Raw genomic sequence first — 13,326 nt, 5'->3', positions numbered from 1 at the left:
TTTACAGACGATTTCATTCTAAAGGCGACCATTCACACCCCGCAGCTTATAAAAACTAATTGGGTTGCTTATCAAAAACAGCCAAAGACTTTTTATTGTAATTGCTAGTGAAATTTATCTTGAGTCAAATGAAGGAATTAATATATTGAGTTTCCAAACGCTTCTCAGGGTCGAACGGCTGTTCCTGTTTCAAACTTTGGATTAGAACCTGAAGGATCCATGGAAGATCACAACTTTAGTATTTTCAAGCTTTGCGAAGACAATTAGCGATGTAGTTTCACGATGCAACTTATTCGGCGAGCCTAAGTAAGGTGAGACCTTATTCCATCCTATTGCCTCAGGTTACTAGTGTTTCCTACTTTCACATGGTCGCAATTCCACTCATTTGGCAAAACCTTTAATAATTACTAAGGCCTAGCTAGGCACTGTCCAGGACGTACTATTTCTGACCTATTCTTTCTTTGTGCCGCCACTGAACTTCGTAGCTGTTTTTGTGAACACAGATGCACCATTACATCAGTTTGACATAAAGGTATAATATGCCTTCTAAATAATTGGGGCGTAGGAACCACGGTGTGAACATAGTTGCAAGTAACTGCTTAAGTCCAAGCTTATTGTGGGAGGGTACTTTGATAAACTCATGGAAATTTCTGTACAATATGCAAGCTCATAATTCTATTTACCGTGAAACCACAAAAATAGACACCAAGAGGAGCCAAGTTATGTTGCAAACCAAGTCCTGTTGTGACTGGAGCCTATATAAAACATTGTAGGCGCGAATGGAATCTAGTCAGGTTAAACGTTAACAGTTGTTTTTCCATCAACTTTCAAAGAATATATACCTTATTTTCACATAGTTTTGATGTTTATAAAAAAAAATAGCTGATAGCTAGATACAGCGAAAGCGAGCCCAGTACTGACTGGATGTCTGCTGATAACGAAGATGACCCTTTCAAGTCAATTACTTTCGGGAAGTCCTTATCGTTGAGGGTTGACGGCGGCTTCAATGCTGTATCTATCAGTCCCTCCGGAAGGGACGTCGTCTTAGCCAGTAGACAGGGCCTCTACGTGGTTGACTTGGACGACCCGTTTTCTGCGCCACGCTGGCTTCATCATATTACCCCTTGGGAAGTGGCAGACGTTCAGTGGTCACCCCATCCATCCAAGCCATCTTGGGTTGTCTCCACCTCTAATCAAAAAGCGCTAGTGTGGAACCTTTCACGAAGTTCATCAAACGCTGTAGAGCATGTATTGCACGGGCATTCAAGAGCAATAACGGACATCAATTTCCACCCGACTAATCCCGAGATTCTGGCAACTTGTTCAATAGACGCATATGTTCATGCATGGGACATGCGCTCCTCACGAAGGGCGTTTTACAGCGCAAGCGTTTGGTCCGCAGGGGCCGCACAGGTAAAATGGAACTTCAAGAACCCTAATGTTATGGCTTCGGCCCATTCCAATGATATTTTTATCTGGGACTTAAGAAAAGGTTGCATGCCGCTACACATTCTCAAGGGCCATGCAAATAGCGTCAACAGCATCGACTTTAGCCGCTTTAATGAAACTGAGATTATGTCCAGCTCGAACGATGGTACAGTCAAGTTTTGGGATTACTCAGTGAACGATAAAGAACCTTTGCGAACGGTTGTCACAGATTTCCCGGTTTCGAAGGGACGATATCTGCCGTTTGGTAGAGGCTTCTGTGTGATGCCTATGACAGGTGGAAATAATTCCGTTTATTTATCAAGCAGCACTACATCGAATGATTCAGGGCCCATATCGAAGTTTCAGCCAATCTATGTTTTCAAAGGCCACGCAGATCGCGTCTCTGATTTTCTTTGGAGGCAGAGACACAGTCATGACACGCTTATTGACGACCGCGAGTTTCAGCTCGTTACGTGGTCGAAAGATTGCGACTTGAGACTGTGGCCTGTTAATGAATCTACATACGAGAAAGTTGGATATGAGAGATTGCGAGCCCTTGAAAAACCTCTTCCTGACCACGAGTATTGTTCTTTCAGGAAGGAACCCGAGGCGGCAAAACTTTCAACGGCTCCTACAGCAAGATGGAAAGAAAATTTTGTGACAAAGACAGGAACTGAGGCCTCAAACGGAAGCAATAACATCAATCACTTGGCGTGGGTTTCCGGTGTGAGGTTGCATCACGCAAATTCACCCCATGATCTTTTTGAAGAGGATAAACTTCAGAATTTGGGTGAGGAAGTTAGCATGATAGGCCACAAGTTTCCTAAAATCGTATTCGAAAAGATTTCTGTCTCCACAGGAATTTTGGTTCTAACTTTGAATGGGCCGTGGTCTGAAGAAAACCCTGATGACTACATATTCCTAAGACTTGAAGTCAAGTTCCCAAGTGGATACCCACAAAAAAAGCATGTTCCACGCTTCAAGATCGAGGAAAATAGAGAACTCAGTGAAAAAAAGCATCAAGAAATTGTGGATCAGCTAGGCGAAATAGCTCGAAGGTACACCGATTTGGGTAAATATTGTTTGGAACCTTGCTTGCGCTTTCTGTTGGGCGAAAAAATTAATCTGGATGGCCTTCAGGAAGAAGAGCAACTGCTCAATCTTGATCTTGTTGACCATGTTGAACTAGATGAGTTCTCCTCCTTGGCAAGCTCCGACGCAAGATCTCGCGCATTGTCTGACATTTCAAACACCTCGGAGGATGACTTCGATGATATCGATAACAAGAGCAGTGCCGATGGGTTTGTCACGCGATCGACTCATGACTTAAGACTCGATACTACGCCAATTCCTAAGGGATGTGGGGCAGTATGGACAGCTGCTGGCCAACTTGTCTGCTTTTTTATGGTAGAGAACAAAGTCGACAAAAAACAAAGTTTTTTTAAACTCGGTCAACGTAGCTTTGGTGGGCTCAAGGATGCACACAAGCCAGAACTCCTCTTTGAGGAACAAGATGCTAATTACGATCGGCCAAAGCGGTATGTTGACACACTCTCTGCCTCTTCTCATCACAATAGCGAGGGAGTCAACTCTTTAAATGCGTCAGATTCCGATGCCAGTTCAGACAGTTTTGGTGATGATTGGAACGATATTGTGGGCAATGACATTACGTGGAGAACTAAAATGCCTCTCATTTCAAACTTCAAAAAATCACTTGCGTCAATGGCTTCTGATGATAACAAGAGCAGTGCTTCAGTGCAGAAGTCGAAGAACATAGTTACTGTTCGGGACTTCAGCCATCTGATACCGGACAAGAAGCAGTTGGCCATGGATTATAAGTTGTATGGAGACTCTCTCGAATCCGTATGCAAATACAACGCTCAGGTAGCGGTCACACATGGATTTGAAGAAATAGCGCATTGCTGGAGAATGATAGCAAATGTTCTTATGGCTCGGGAGGAAAAAAACCCTTACAACTTCGGATGGGATCAGCATAGTCTAGGAGGGAAATGGTTCGTTAAGCAAACTATGATACACTTTGAGAAATTGAGGAATGTTCAAATGCTAGCAATATTGAGCTGTATTCTTATGGACCAACCCTTGGGGAAAACAGTAACTGCCCCTACTGGACCCAAAAAAAGAGAGGAAACCATTATAACATTTGAAAGCAATTGCATCGATCATTCTCAGCGGTCCCGTCACGAATCTGTAACTTCATCCATACGATCTGAAGACTACTTCAATGGCGCGCATGGCGGGAAAACGCTCAAACCCTGGACTCCTGTTCCCGTTTCTAGCCAGGATAACCTTTCTTCCCATAATATGTTACCAGACATCAAAATTGAGATTGTAAACGACGAAGTTCTCGACCTTTTAACTTCTGATTCTCCACCTCTTCTCGATGCTGAAGATGAAGCAAAGTACCGGTCTTATAGACACCAGTACGCTGAGCTCCTTTTTTACTGGGGGCTTCTTATAAACAGAACAGAGCTGTTAAAGTTCAATTTCGATGATGACAACTTCACTTCCAGTATGTGGCCTCTGCTTAACCATGCGCCGCAACCCGGCTTTCAGTTAGATTACATGGGAATATGCTACAAGCTCCTTGAACAAAAGGGGGTTGGTACGTATTTTTCCAGAAATTGTAATTATTGTGAGTTAAGAGTTGATGGAAGAGGGTCAGTTTGTGGTAACTGTCAACACATTTTACATGCCGAATGTGCTAAAGTGTGGTGGGAAGTTAGCAATGAATGTGCTTCAGGATGCGGCTGTGCGTGCGTAGAATTCTTTGATGTGGTTTAAGAATACGTTCTGGTCAATTTAGATTCATTTCAAGCACAAATCATATTCTACTCATGAATCAGTTCGGCATCGCAAAAAAATGGATTACAGAGTCGCGATCGCGATTAGCTGGGAGAGTCTCTTGATAACTTGATTTGTACAGATCGAAAACCTTGATTTCAGGCATCCTTATTAAGCTTGAGAGCTAGGTGCAGCTGCTCTAATGGAAACCTGACGCAAGGACCGACGGTTCTTGTATGCAATGAGATGTAGCTACATTATTCGAATGCCACACCAATATAAGTTAAGTAGCTTTTAGCAATCTTTCCTTCAATGAGCTATTCTCTCTTTCATACAAGTTGGCGATAAACGCGTTCGAGAATATTTTCCCTTGTGAGAATCGAACCCTGGCGTGCCGAAATGGGTCCATATTATAAAAAATACCAGCTCGGGTTTTTTTTACGACAGATCGTTAAGAGACCGAGTACACTGCCCATCGACACATTCATAGCGGCGATATTAAAACCCAAGAACTCCAAGCCATGGACGTTGACAGAAAAGTTGCTGTGATCACAGGAACTAATAGGTATGAGTCTTTATGTTCGGCATGAGAGACTAGGGCGAAACAATCAACTGACAGAAATACAGTAACCTTGGATTGAACACTGCATACCGTCTGATTCAGGAACTTGACCAGGATGTCCGCTTGACCATCGTCGTTACCTCAAGGACTCTTCCAAGGGCTCGTGAGGTAATTGACAACATAAAAGATTTTGTGGGAAAAAGCTCAAGACCAGGGCTGGTGGATTACGATTATCTATTGGTAGACTTTACAGATATGGTGAGTACTCTCAACGCCTACTACGAACTCAATAAACATTACAAGGAAATCAACTACTTTTTTGTAAATGCTGCGCAAGGTGTTTACAGTGGTATTGACTGGCTGGGTGCAGTAAAGGAAGTATTCACCAACCCTATTGAGGCTGTCACCAATCCTACTTATAAGATTCAGAGGGTCGGGGTAAAGTCGCAAGACGGAATGGGACTGGTGTTCCAGGCTAATGTCTTCGGGCCTTATTACCTTATTCAGAAAATACTGCCCCAACTACAGGCAGGCAAAGCTGTGGTGGTGTGGATATCTAGTATCATGTCAGATCCCAAGTATCTTTCTCTGGAAGACATTGAGCTTGTTAAAAGTCCCGCGTCCTACGAGGGATCCAAAAGATTGGTTGACCTTTTACATCTAGCTACTTATAAAGAGCTTAAAGGCCAAGGAATCCACCAATATGTTGTTCAACCAGGCATTTTCATTAGCCATTCTTTCTTCAAGTATTTGAATGTGCTGAGCTACTATGGCATGCTTCTGCTATTTTACTTCGCCAGATTTCTAGGATCCCCTTGGCACAATATCGACGGTTACAGAGCTGCAAATGCTCCCGTATATGTTGCGACGCTTGCTAACCCAACGTTTGAACAACAGAATGTTAAATACGGGTCAGCCACTTATAAGGATGGGATGGAGTATATCCGCACCCAGGAGATTGAGGCCACAGGCGTGCACGATGTGTATGTTTACCTCAAAAAGTTGAAGGATGTTTGGGACGACAAGTTGAAGGATCAAATTACGAACTCGAGACAAAAGGTTTGAAGTTTTCCACGGGCCTCTTAACTGTCTAGAGAGAATGTTGATAGCTGATTTTTTACACATATAAATTGTTACAAGTGATCATTTGACGTATGAACTTTACTGCTTCAAGGCCATAAGAGAGGCCACAAATGTCAGGATCAGTCTAGAGCGCACCTCATTAATATCTTCGGGCACCAGCCAAATTAAAGCGCCGAGCTTTCTGGCAATTGAAATAGCAAGTCTCGCGTTTGCGTATTTGTCTTCGTCGGTAACGCCTGGTGTGACCAGAGCATAATCGACATAACCAGGTGCGATACCATTCAATACATCCAGTAAGAAGTGGGCGTTGGAGAGGGCTGGGTCCTTGAAGGATCTCACATGGGATGTCTTACCACCCTTTGTGACCTGTTCTTGAGCCCATTTCAAAATTTCGCCGTCAGATAGTTCTTTACCGTTGCCCGAAAGAGTTTTCATGGTGTTTACGATGTTTCTTCTCATCAGCTGCCATACCAATCCCAAAGTAAGCAATTTGTTTCCGTCCACGATGTCAGACCCTTCGATTCCAACCAAAGAAAATCCTCTTGTCTTGCCAAGCTCGACAGCGTAGTTGTTGTTTTCTAGAGCTTTGAATCTTGAGACCTCGGCGCCGGAGCTGGGGCGCTTGTTTACCACCTTCCAGTTCACTGCACCGGGCATGACTTTCTCGTACGCTTGCAGTAATACTAAACCGTCTTTGAGGTCTTCAAACAACGAAACCACAGGAGGGTCGACGTCCAGCGAGTTCAGCCACAATGTGAAGACACGAGCTTCTCTCTCTCCTTCCGCATCGAATTCCTCGATCTCAATGTTTTCAGACTCTTCGATTGGTTGCAAGCCAGGGTGTGTGTTGAAGAGGTGAGCGACAAAAGCTAAGTTCAGTTTTGGGTTCCCTGCTACTAGAGCACTTGGAGTCAAATACTTTCTACAATCAAGCTTTTCGGCGTTTTGCAATACCTGCTCGGCTCTTGTCAGTAGATCTGTTGTCTGTAACGGAGCACGAGTGCATAGCTCAGGGGCTAGCTGGTTCAGTAAAATAGTGTAATTTTCACCGTCAGCCACATCCTTTGAAAAATTCGCGACCCTTCTGGACCAGCCTGCTTGCTTCAAATGATAGTTGAACCAACGCAGCAAAATCTGCTCTGGAGGAAGTCTTAAGAACTGCTCCAGTGTCTCGTCGTCCTCGAGCAAGCGGTAAAGCTCGGGGTGGTGTTTGATGTCGATTTTACTCAACAGTCCCCTGCGGATGATCTGCCAAATCATACCCATGATTAAGTGCTCTTTTCCCTCGATGATGTCTTCCGAATGGACATTTACAACAACGCAACCAATAGCCTTGGCGGAATTGATCACAATGTTGGCATTCTCGCTAGCTGTGAAGTTGTTCAGCCTCTTCCCATTTTTAGGCCAGTTCAAAACTCTGGTATCAATTGTGTCAGGGACAGAGTCATTGATCAGCTTAGACAGAACTAAGCCGTCTCGACACTCATCGAACAGCTGGAACGTATCTGTGGGGAAGGGCAGCTTGTCTCCGACATCAGGATCGCCTGCAAGAACGCTGTTAATGTGTTTTGTGAACTCAGTTCTCTCCTCTTCGTTAATTGTGTGAGTGGTGCCTGTGGTAGACCCACCTACAATGATTCTGGCCTGTGCTCCGCTGCCTGAGTGTTTAAGCCCTGCGTGGGAGGCAGGCGTAGGGGCGTTGGAGGGTCCGCTACCCGTATTGAAAGAAGTCGGAGGAGGCGGGCCAGCCTTAGCATCCTTAAGCTTGGCAACTAGCTCTACGTAATCGTCGAGCTCAACTCGGCCTGATGCGTCCACATTAACCTGCTTCAGTGTTTCACGTGCTTCGTCATAAGAGGTATCTCCAGACTTTGACACAGCCGCTAACAACTGTCCCTTCTCAATCCATCCTTTGTCTTCAAGATCGATATCTCTGAACTTCTCAATGGTACTGAATATGTCCTCCTGCGTCAGGATTGGAAATTTCCTCTAAATGAATAGTTAGTGCAAAGTTCGCATTTTGGGGGCAAAGCGCTACCCCGAAAACCTTCGATGAATTATGCATACCTGTAACTTAATGATATTCATCTTCTAAATTTCTAGCCTATCTCGCGGCTGTCCTTTTATCACTGCTCGATGGGGGGCTGAATTCAACTTTATCACTTCAAGAGTTGGTTTTTATAGTTCTACTACCCCTTTTCAAAGATGCTATTTTAACGGCAAATCATCTGCACGTGATTAGTGCGTGACTATAATGGTTTTGATTAGTGGGGGCTTCACAGTACCGCGGTTAGCCGTTGAACATCCACGAGCCCCCTTCCCAAGTGTTATTGCAGTATTTTCGAAGCCAATGATAGATGTCTCCTTCAATTTGGCGAGGAATTTGGTTCTGAGATTGCACTTGGCGCTCGCTGCGATGTACAAGGTCGCTTTCCTGCTGCAGTATGGTATACAGGTCTCGAAGCTGGCTTCGATCTAGTATTTCAGGGACCTCTGAGCCACCCCAGAAGTCTCGAAGTGCATTCCTTTCAGTTGAAGCATTGTTTTCGAAACGTCTAATATTAGGCCTTTCTGATGTGCATGAGGGCCCTGTGACCGGCTCTAGAAGGCTACCATCTAGTGGCAAATCCTCTTCATCTGAGCTATTACAGCAGTCCATGTTAAGGTCAGGCCTGTATTTTTTGTTAGGTGACCTATGTTCGTCTTTGTGAAACACGAGGCAATGAGTGGCCGTCTCGGAGTTCAGCAGTTGAGTCACCTTGCTGTTGGCTAGTAGCTTCTTGTCGCAGAAAGGAGCATATTCGTACACATCTGGATTCTTCTCCACTTTTTTTATCTGATCACCTTCCTGCGGGGTCTCAAAGATGTCATTCTCGTCTAGCAGCGATCTTCCTCGCGAGGGCGTGTGATGTAAGATCTTGATCTTCGGCGTCCTCCACGGCGGAAGCGACGGCAACTCGAATGTTGGTTGTTCTGGGGACACAAGGCGCTTTTTAGGCATGTTATGCACGACTTTCTCTTGTTTTTATCCTTGGCTTTTAATAAAGAATGTCAACAGTGCTTAGAACAATGATTATGTTAGAACCCGCAAATGTCAAAGTCCAAAAATGAAGTTACTACTTCCAATAGGTTTCAGTCTTTATATTATGCTATGTAGAATTCGACGCGACTTCCGCGTGGTGCGCGTAACTGAATGCCAAAATGTCGTTGATAGACCCATTGCTGTGTCACAATAAGCCGCTAAGTGTCAACTTTTCAAGGAATGGCGAGAGGTCCTCCTTCTTGATTTCAATGATTGAGCTTTCGAAGTTGTCAATCCGCACTTTAGCACCAGTTTCCGCTGCGATATATTGGAATGCAGCGTGGAAGTTGTTTAATATTGGTTTGTATGCTTCTAGCTTGTCCATACCACGCGGGTAGCGAGGAGCCATTCCTGCGACAAGATACGTTTCCGTCGTAACGTCCAAGCTTGCGAGTACCAGTGGCAAGAGCTGGCGATCTTCAGCTTCCGCGCAGCATTCAATGATCCAATTCCCAAGCCGTAGTAGCGTGAGTGGATTTCTGTACAAATCAAGATCAGGCCCGTCCTGAAGAGCGCAAAGCCTATATAATCGAAGGTTCTTGATCATCTTTTTTTCCAAGATTGCAACACCAGTGTTGAACACACAGCGTTGTAAATGCTGTGCATGCTTTATACCGCGGCGCATAAGATCAATATTGTCATCTAGAGCGTCCCAGCTGAGCCAAAAATTACTGACCCACTTTCTTTCACGACGGGTGAGCACATCCCTCATATTTTGATCGCTGTCGTTGTCGGCGTTAGCATTACCCCTATTTGTGATCTCATCGGGATTTGTCACCTGCCCTACTTCTAACAGCGCAGTGATGGCCTCAACAAACTCGCTAGCGCTAACGGCCCCACGATAACCAAACGTCCTCACAAACCCGTCTCTCACTATATCCTGGAGCCCATACCTTTCCAGGTTTTTGTCAAAGATGGACCCTAATTCCTTTTTGATTCTATTGTCCATGTATAACCAGTTCTCTTGAGCGGTGGATAAGGGTATTCCCATTCGCGCAAATATCTTATGAAGCCTCTTCTTCCCATTTTCATTCCATAGCGACAGTTTTGCGTTCACGTAATTAGAATAGAAAAAGCTGTCGTATAGCGACGAGTGCCTTAACAGAAACAGATAATAATCGGGCTGGATTTCTAGTGATATTGTGTCGGGTGTTTTGTAACTTTCGTTGGGGGATAGGCGCCTGACTTCATCTTGTAGAATTGGTTGCAGCCTATTGTAAATTTGCGGGTAGCTAGTATCCAGCGATGTTGCGCCCAAAACCGTCAGCCACAGATACGGGATACTAGTCTCGCCCTGAGAGGATAGCAGTGAGTAAACTTGGACTGAAATCGAGTTTGATACCGAAGTTCCCTGAGCGTAGTATTCTTCTAATATTTCTTCATATTGGTTTGCTAGTTTCTTTCTAAGTTTCCTTTGGCTTCTGGCGTTGTGTTGGGTGTTTCGTCTTTTAGCCGTTTCACCTCCATTGCCATCACTATCTTGCTCGTCATCTTCTTCAGTGTCTCCATCTTGATCTTCTTCCGCGTCTTCATCAGAGCTCACTTCCTCTTCATCGTTGGCACCTTGCTCCTCCAGCTCGACGAGCTTGATGTATGCCTCCTTTTGTGACTGTAATGTCTCCTCTACCGTTCCGTCATCGAAGCATGTCACAATCTGCGACCCAAAGAGATTATGCAAGTTCCAAGGCCTGTGTGTATCTAAAACATATATGTTTCTCTTGAGTTTTTGCCCACTGCTAGTTTCCTCCCAATAGTCTTGTTCATTGATCTCTAGGAAGGCTTCGATATCAATCATGCCGCCGCATCCAACGAATATAACACTGCTGACATTCTCATCCAGCTTCTGAAAGTGGCTTCGAAGCTCACTGTACCCGAAAACAGGTACCAATTGCAGCTGAATAAGCTGCTTTTTGAAGAGCTTCGATAGCATTTTGCTAGCACATAACGCGTCTATATTGAGACACGAAACAAAAATCACCAATTGACACGAGGAATGAGATGATGAGAACTTTAGAATGCGCTCATAAGCTTCTTGGAATTGTGTTATTTTTAAATACATATCAGCAGCCCTCTTAGTTCATCTGTATTGTTTTCGCCCAAACCGATGTGGGCTCATCTCATCAACGCTGATTTTGAACATTCATTTTCAAAAGAGAGTATCTGGCATTTTTACGTTGAAGTCCAAAAGACATACGCAAAGAACGCCAAGGGTCGTTAGAGTATCCGATACTGATTCAAAATTATGAGGGGTTCTTCGCTTGGCCTTTATTTTATTCTTCCTATTGCTTCTGGGTTTTTCTTCGATTTCAATCAGAGGAACCAGCATGAGGGACAACAGCCACAAGTTTCCTACGAAGACAAGGTCCTGAATAATGACTGTGCCGACTTCTTGTGTCCTGACACTCTCACCTGCGTCAAGACTGCCAAAGATTGTCCTTGTCCATTTCCTAAATCACAACTGAGGTGCACCCTTCCTAACGGCCAGTTCGTTTGCATATCGAAACCTGCCACGCATGATAAGAATTTGAACGCAATATATGACGACCCGGTCAAGGGCCCACAGTCCAAAATCAAGGGCCTTCGGGACTGTGGGTGGGTTCAGGATGCCTACAAAGGCATTGTTTAAGAAGCGCATTCTGCGCAGCTATGCATTATATAGAAATTAAAAGGCTATTTCAATTCAGTCTCTATTCTTTCCAGGCACCCAACGCCTATAAGAAACCTCGCCCACTTTGTAGCTGCGGAAGACCTTATCCAGTCGCCCTTGACGCCAAGATTCTAAGACCTCGCTTTCCGGCTTCTGAAGCTCCACGTAACATAAAATGAATGGTTTTCTAGCGCCGCTAAGTACCCGTGCAGCACCAGTGAATAAAGTAGTATCAAATGGCTTACATGCTTCTAGAACCTTTACGCCATATTCAGCGTGCTGAAATGGAGGGCCGCGCCTGTACAATAAATAGTCGCATCCAAATTTTATTCCTGATCTAGCACACCATCCGTGTGATCGGTAATGATGGTATGCAACGTACTTTAAACAAAGTTCGTGGATATCGGCATAAGTGGGCTCATCGCCCGCTAGGTTTGCTAGAAGGGTCTTAACATTCATTTCCAACACAGGCAATGCAAAAGTGAGAAATATACCTTCAACAGGCATAAGTTCTAAGACTTCGATATCTATTAGCTGCTCATTAGGACCAAAAAGTTCTTCGTCGACTTCGCGCAGATGAACTTCACCCTCTTCTTCAAGGACTTTCTCCTTCTCTCTTAAAGACTTCAAAAACGCGCGTTCTTCGGCCAAAATATGATCTTCAGCTACACCGCGCTGGCGCATGTCTAATTTGATTGCTTCAAACTGGCTTCTTTCTTGCTTGAACCTAAGACGTTCGATGCGTCGTTTTTCAGTAATATGTTCTAGAGCTGTAGAGCCCTCTGAGAGTCCAAGACGGGCCATAGTCCTTTTCCTCCAAGTCGGTTCACTGCGAGAAAGTTGGGCCGTACCAAAGAAACCATTCTCCCACAGGTAGCGCATATCATCCGGTCTGGCTATCGTAAGGTGTTTGCCATGGGTGAACTCGGCATGTATCTTACTTGGCAGTTGATTTGTGGAGAAAGTGTAACAATAGAGCCAGTATACCCACGAAACGGGGTTGTAGAGTTTCAGTTCTGGGAGCTGGTCCAGAGGATGAATTGGGAGAGGATACTTGTAGCGCTTAGCATTCGGTACATGTTTCGGCATGATGATATGGATCTGCTGCAACGTTCAACAATACTTGAAAAGATTCCTTAAAAGTGAAAAGAGACGTTTTGAGTACAGCTGCAAATTATTGAGGTCCTGGGCGACGTGACGAGCCTTCTATTAGCCAAAGTCCCTTTGTTGTTCCTCAGGTAGATGGGATAGAGATTGTTTTCGCCAACCTACTGTTGTGTTTAAATGTATTTGTCAAGAGTCGAGAAAAATTCAGATACCGTTGTAGTCTATTGAGAAATCGTTGTGCTCACAGTGATTTTATTCTTCAAGCATCATGATTTGTATCATCATCATAGTTCGCAGTTTATATTTCAAGATTTAAGTGCGTTGGACATATACTGCTCAGCTTTTTGAGGAGACCCCAACTTGCTAGTTTAAAGTCTGCTCCAACTGCAAAGCAGGTTTTTTCGTGCATTCTACAAGTGGCGCCTGAGTAGAAAGGCGCCCTTTGGCATTATCGTTGGACGAACAAGAAAACCCTTCATCGTGCTTTTTCTGCCTTTATATACTCGACGAATTATCTATATTGGGGAGGGTAAATCAGCGGTGTTAACTAGGTTTTGAAGGAAGAGTAGTCATAGTGTATATTCTACGTGCTTTGTAAGAGTCGCTGCCTTATGC

The 13,326-nt window shown here is 44.4% G+C and overlaps 7 protein-coding genes and 1 non-coding gene across 8 annotated transcripts; 3 read left to right on the top strand and 5 right to left on the bottom strand.

Annotated features, from left to right (window-relative positions):
- Positions 1 to 924: 924 nt before the first annotated feature.
- On the top strand, positions 925 to 4,230 carry MTC5 (Mtc5p; the record flags this gene model as incomplete). The annotated part of the gene is made up of 1 exon (XM_002555553.1): positions 925 to 4,230. The coding sequence occupies one exon, from the start codon at positions 925 to 927 to the stop codon at positions 4,228 to 4,230; it is 3,306 nt and encodes a 1,101-aa protein (XP_002555599.1).
- Positions 4,231 to 4,751: 521 nt separating this feature from the next.
- Positions 4,752 to 5,857, top strand: ERG27 (3-keto-steroid reductase; the record flags this gene model as incomplete). Its single annotated transcript, XM_002555552.1, has 2 exons — positions 4,752 to 4,795; positions 4,858 to 5,857. 2 exons carry the CDS (start codon positions 4,752 to 4,754, stop codon positions 5,855 to 5,857), a joined length of 1,044 nt encoding a protein of 347 aa, XP_002555598.1.
- A 96-nt stretch (positions 5,858 to 5,953) lies between these two features.
- On the bottom strand, positions 5,954 to 7,963 carry SAC6 (fimbrin; the record flags this gene model as incomplete). Its single annotated transcript, XM_002555551.1, has 2 exons — positions 5,954 to 7,864; positions 7,943 to 7,963. The coding sequence occupies 2 exons, from the start codon at positions 7,961 to 7,963 to the stop codon at positions 5,954 to 5,956; spliced, it is 1,932 nt and encodes a 643-aa protein (XP_002555597.1).
- Positions 7,964 to 8,165: 202 nt separating this feature from the next.
- APC9 (anaphase promoting complex subunit 9) lies at positions 8,166 to 8,876 on the bottom strand (the record flags this gene model as incomplete). The annotated part of the gene is made up of 1 exon (XM_002555550.1): positions 8,166 to 8,876. One exon carries the CDS (start codon positions 8,874 to 8,876, stop codon positions 8,166 to 8,168), a length of 711 nt encoding a protein of 236 aa, XP_002555596.1.
- Positions 8,877 to 9,102: 226 nt separating this feature from the next.
- On the bottom strand, positions 9,103 to 11,016 carry CDC45 (DNA replication initiation factor CDC45; the record flags this gene model as incomplete). Its single annotated transcript, XM_002555549.1, has 1 exon — positions 9,103 to 11,016. One exon carries the CDS (start codon positions 11,014 to 11,016, stop codon positions 9,103 to 9,105), a length of 1,914 nt encoding a protein of 637 aa, XP_002555595.1.
- A 183-nt stretch (positions 11,017 to 11,199) lies between these two features.
- LCL2 (Lcl2p) lies at positions 11,200 to 11,583 on the top strand (the record flags this gene model as incomplete). Its single annotated transcript, XM_002555548.1, has 1 exon — positions 11,200 to 11,583. One exon carries the CDS (start codon positions 11,200 to 11,202, stop codon positions 11,581 to 11,583), a length of 384 nt encoding a protein of 127 aa, XP_002555594.1.
- Positions 11,584 to 11,637: 54 nt separating this feature from the next.
- SEN2 (tRNA splicing endonuclease subunit SEN2) lies at positions 11,638 to 12,693 on the bottom strand (the record flags this gene model as incomplete). The annotated part of the gene is made up of 1 exon (XM_002555547.1): positions 11,638 to 12,693. The coding sequence occupies one exon, from the start codon at positions 12,691 to 12,693 to the stop codon at positions 11,638 to 11,640; it is 1,056 nt and encodes a 351-aa protein (XP_002555593.1).
- A 212-nt stretch (positions 12,694 to 12,905) lies between these two features.
- On the bottom strand, positions 12,906 to 13,005 carry SNR79. Its single transcript, XR_002432215.1, has one exon. It is a non-coding gene; the product is annotated as a snR79 (small nucleolar RNA).
- Between the last annotated feature and the right edge of the window lie 321 nt (positions 13,006 to 13,326).

The sequence above is a fragment of the Lachancea thermotolerans genome (genome assembly GCF_000142805.1).
Source record: "Lachancea thermotolerans CBS 6340 chromosome G complete sequence".
Taxonomy (NCBI): Eukaryota; Fungi; Ascomycota; class Saccharomycetes; order Saccharomycetales; family Saccharomycetaceae; genus Lachancea; species Lachancea thermotolerans.
The sequence above is the reverse complement of the archived record's forward strand: the minus strand, read 5'-3'. Positions and strand labels throughout refer to the sequence as shown.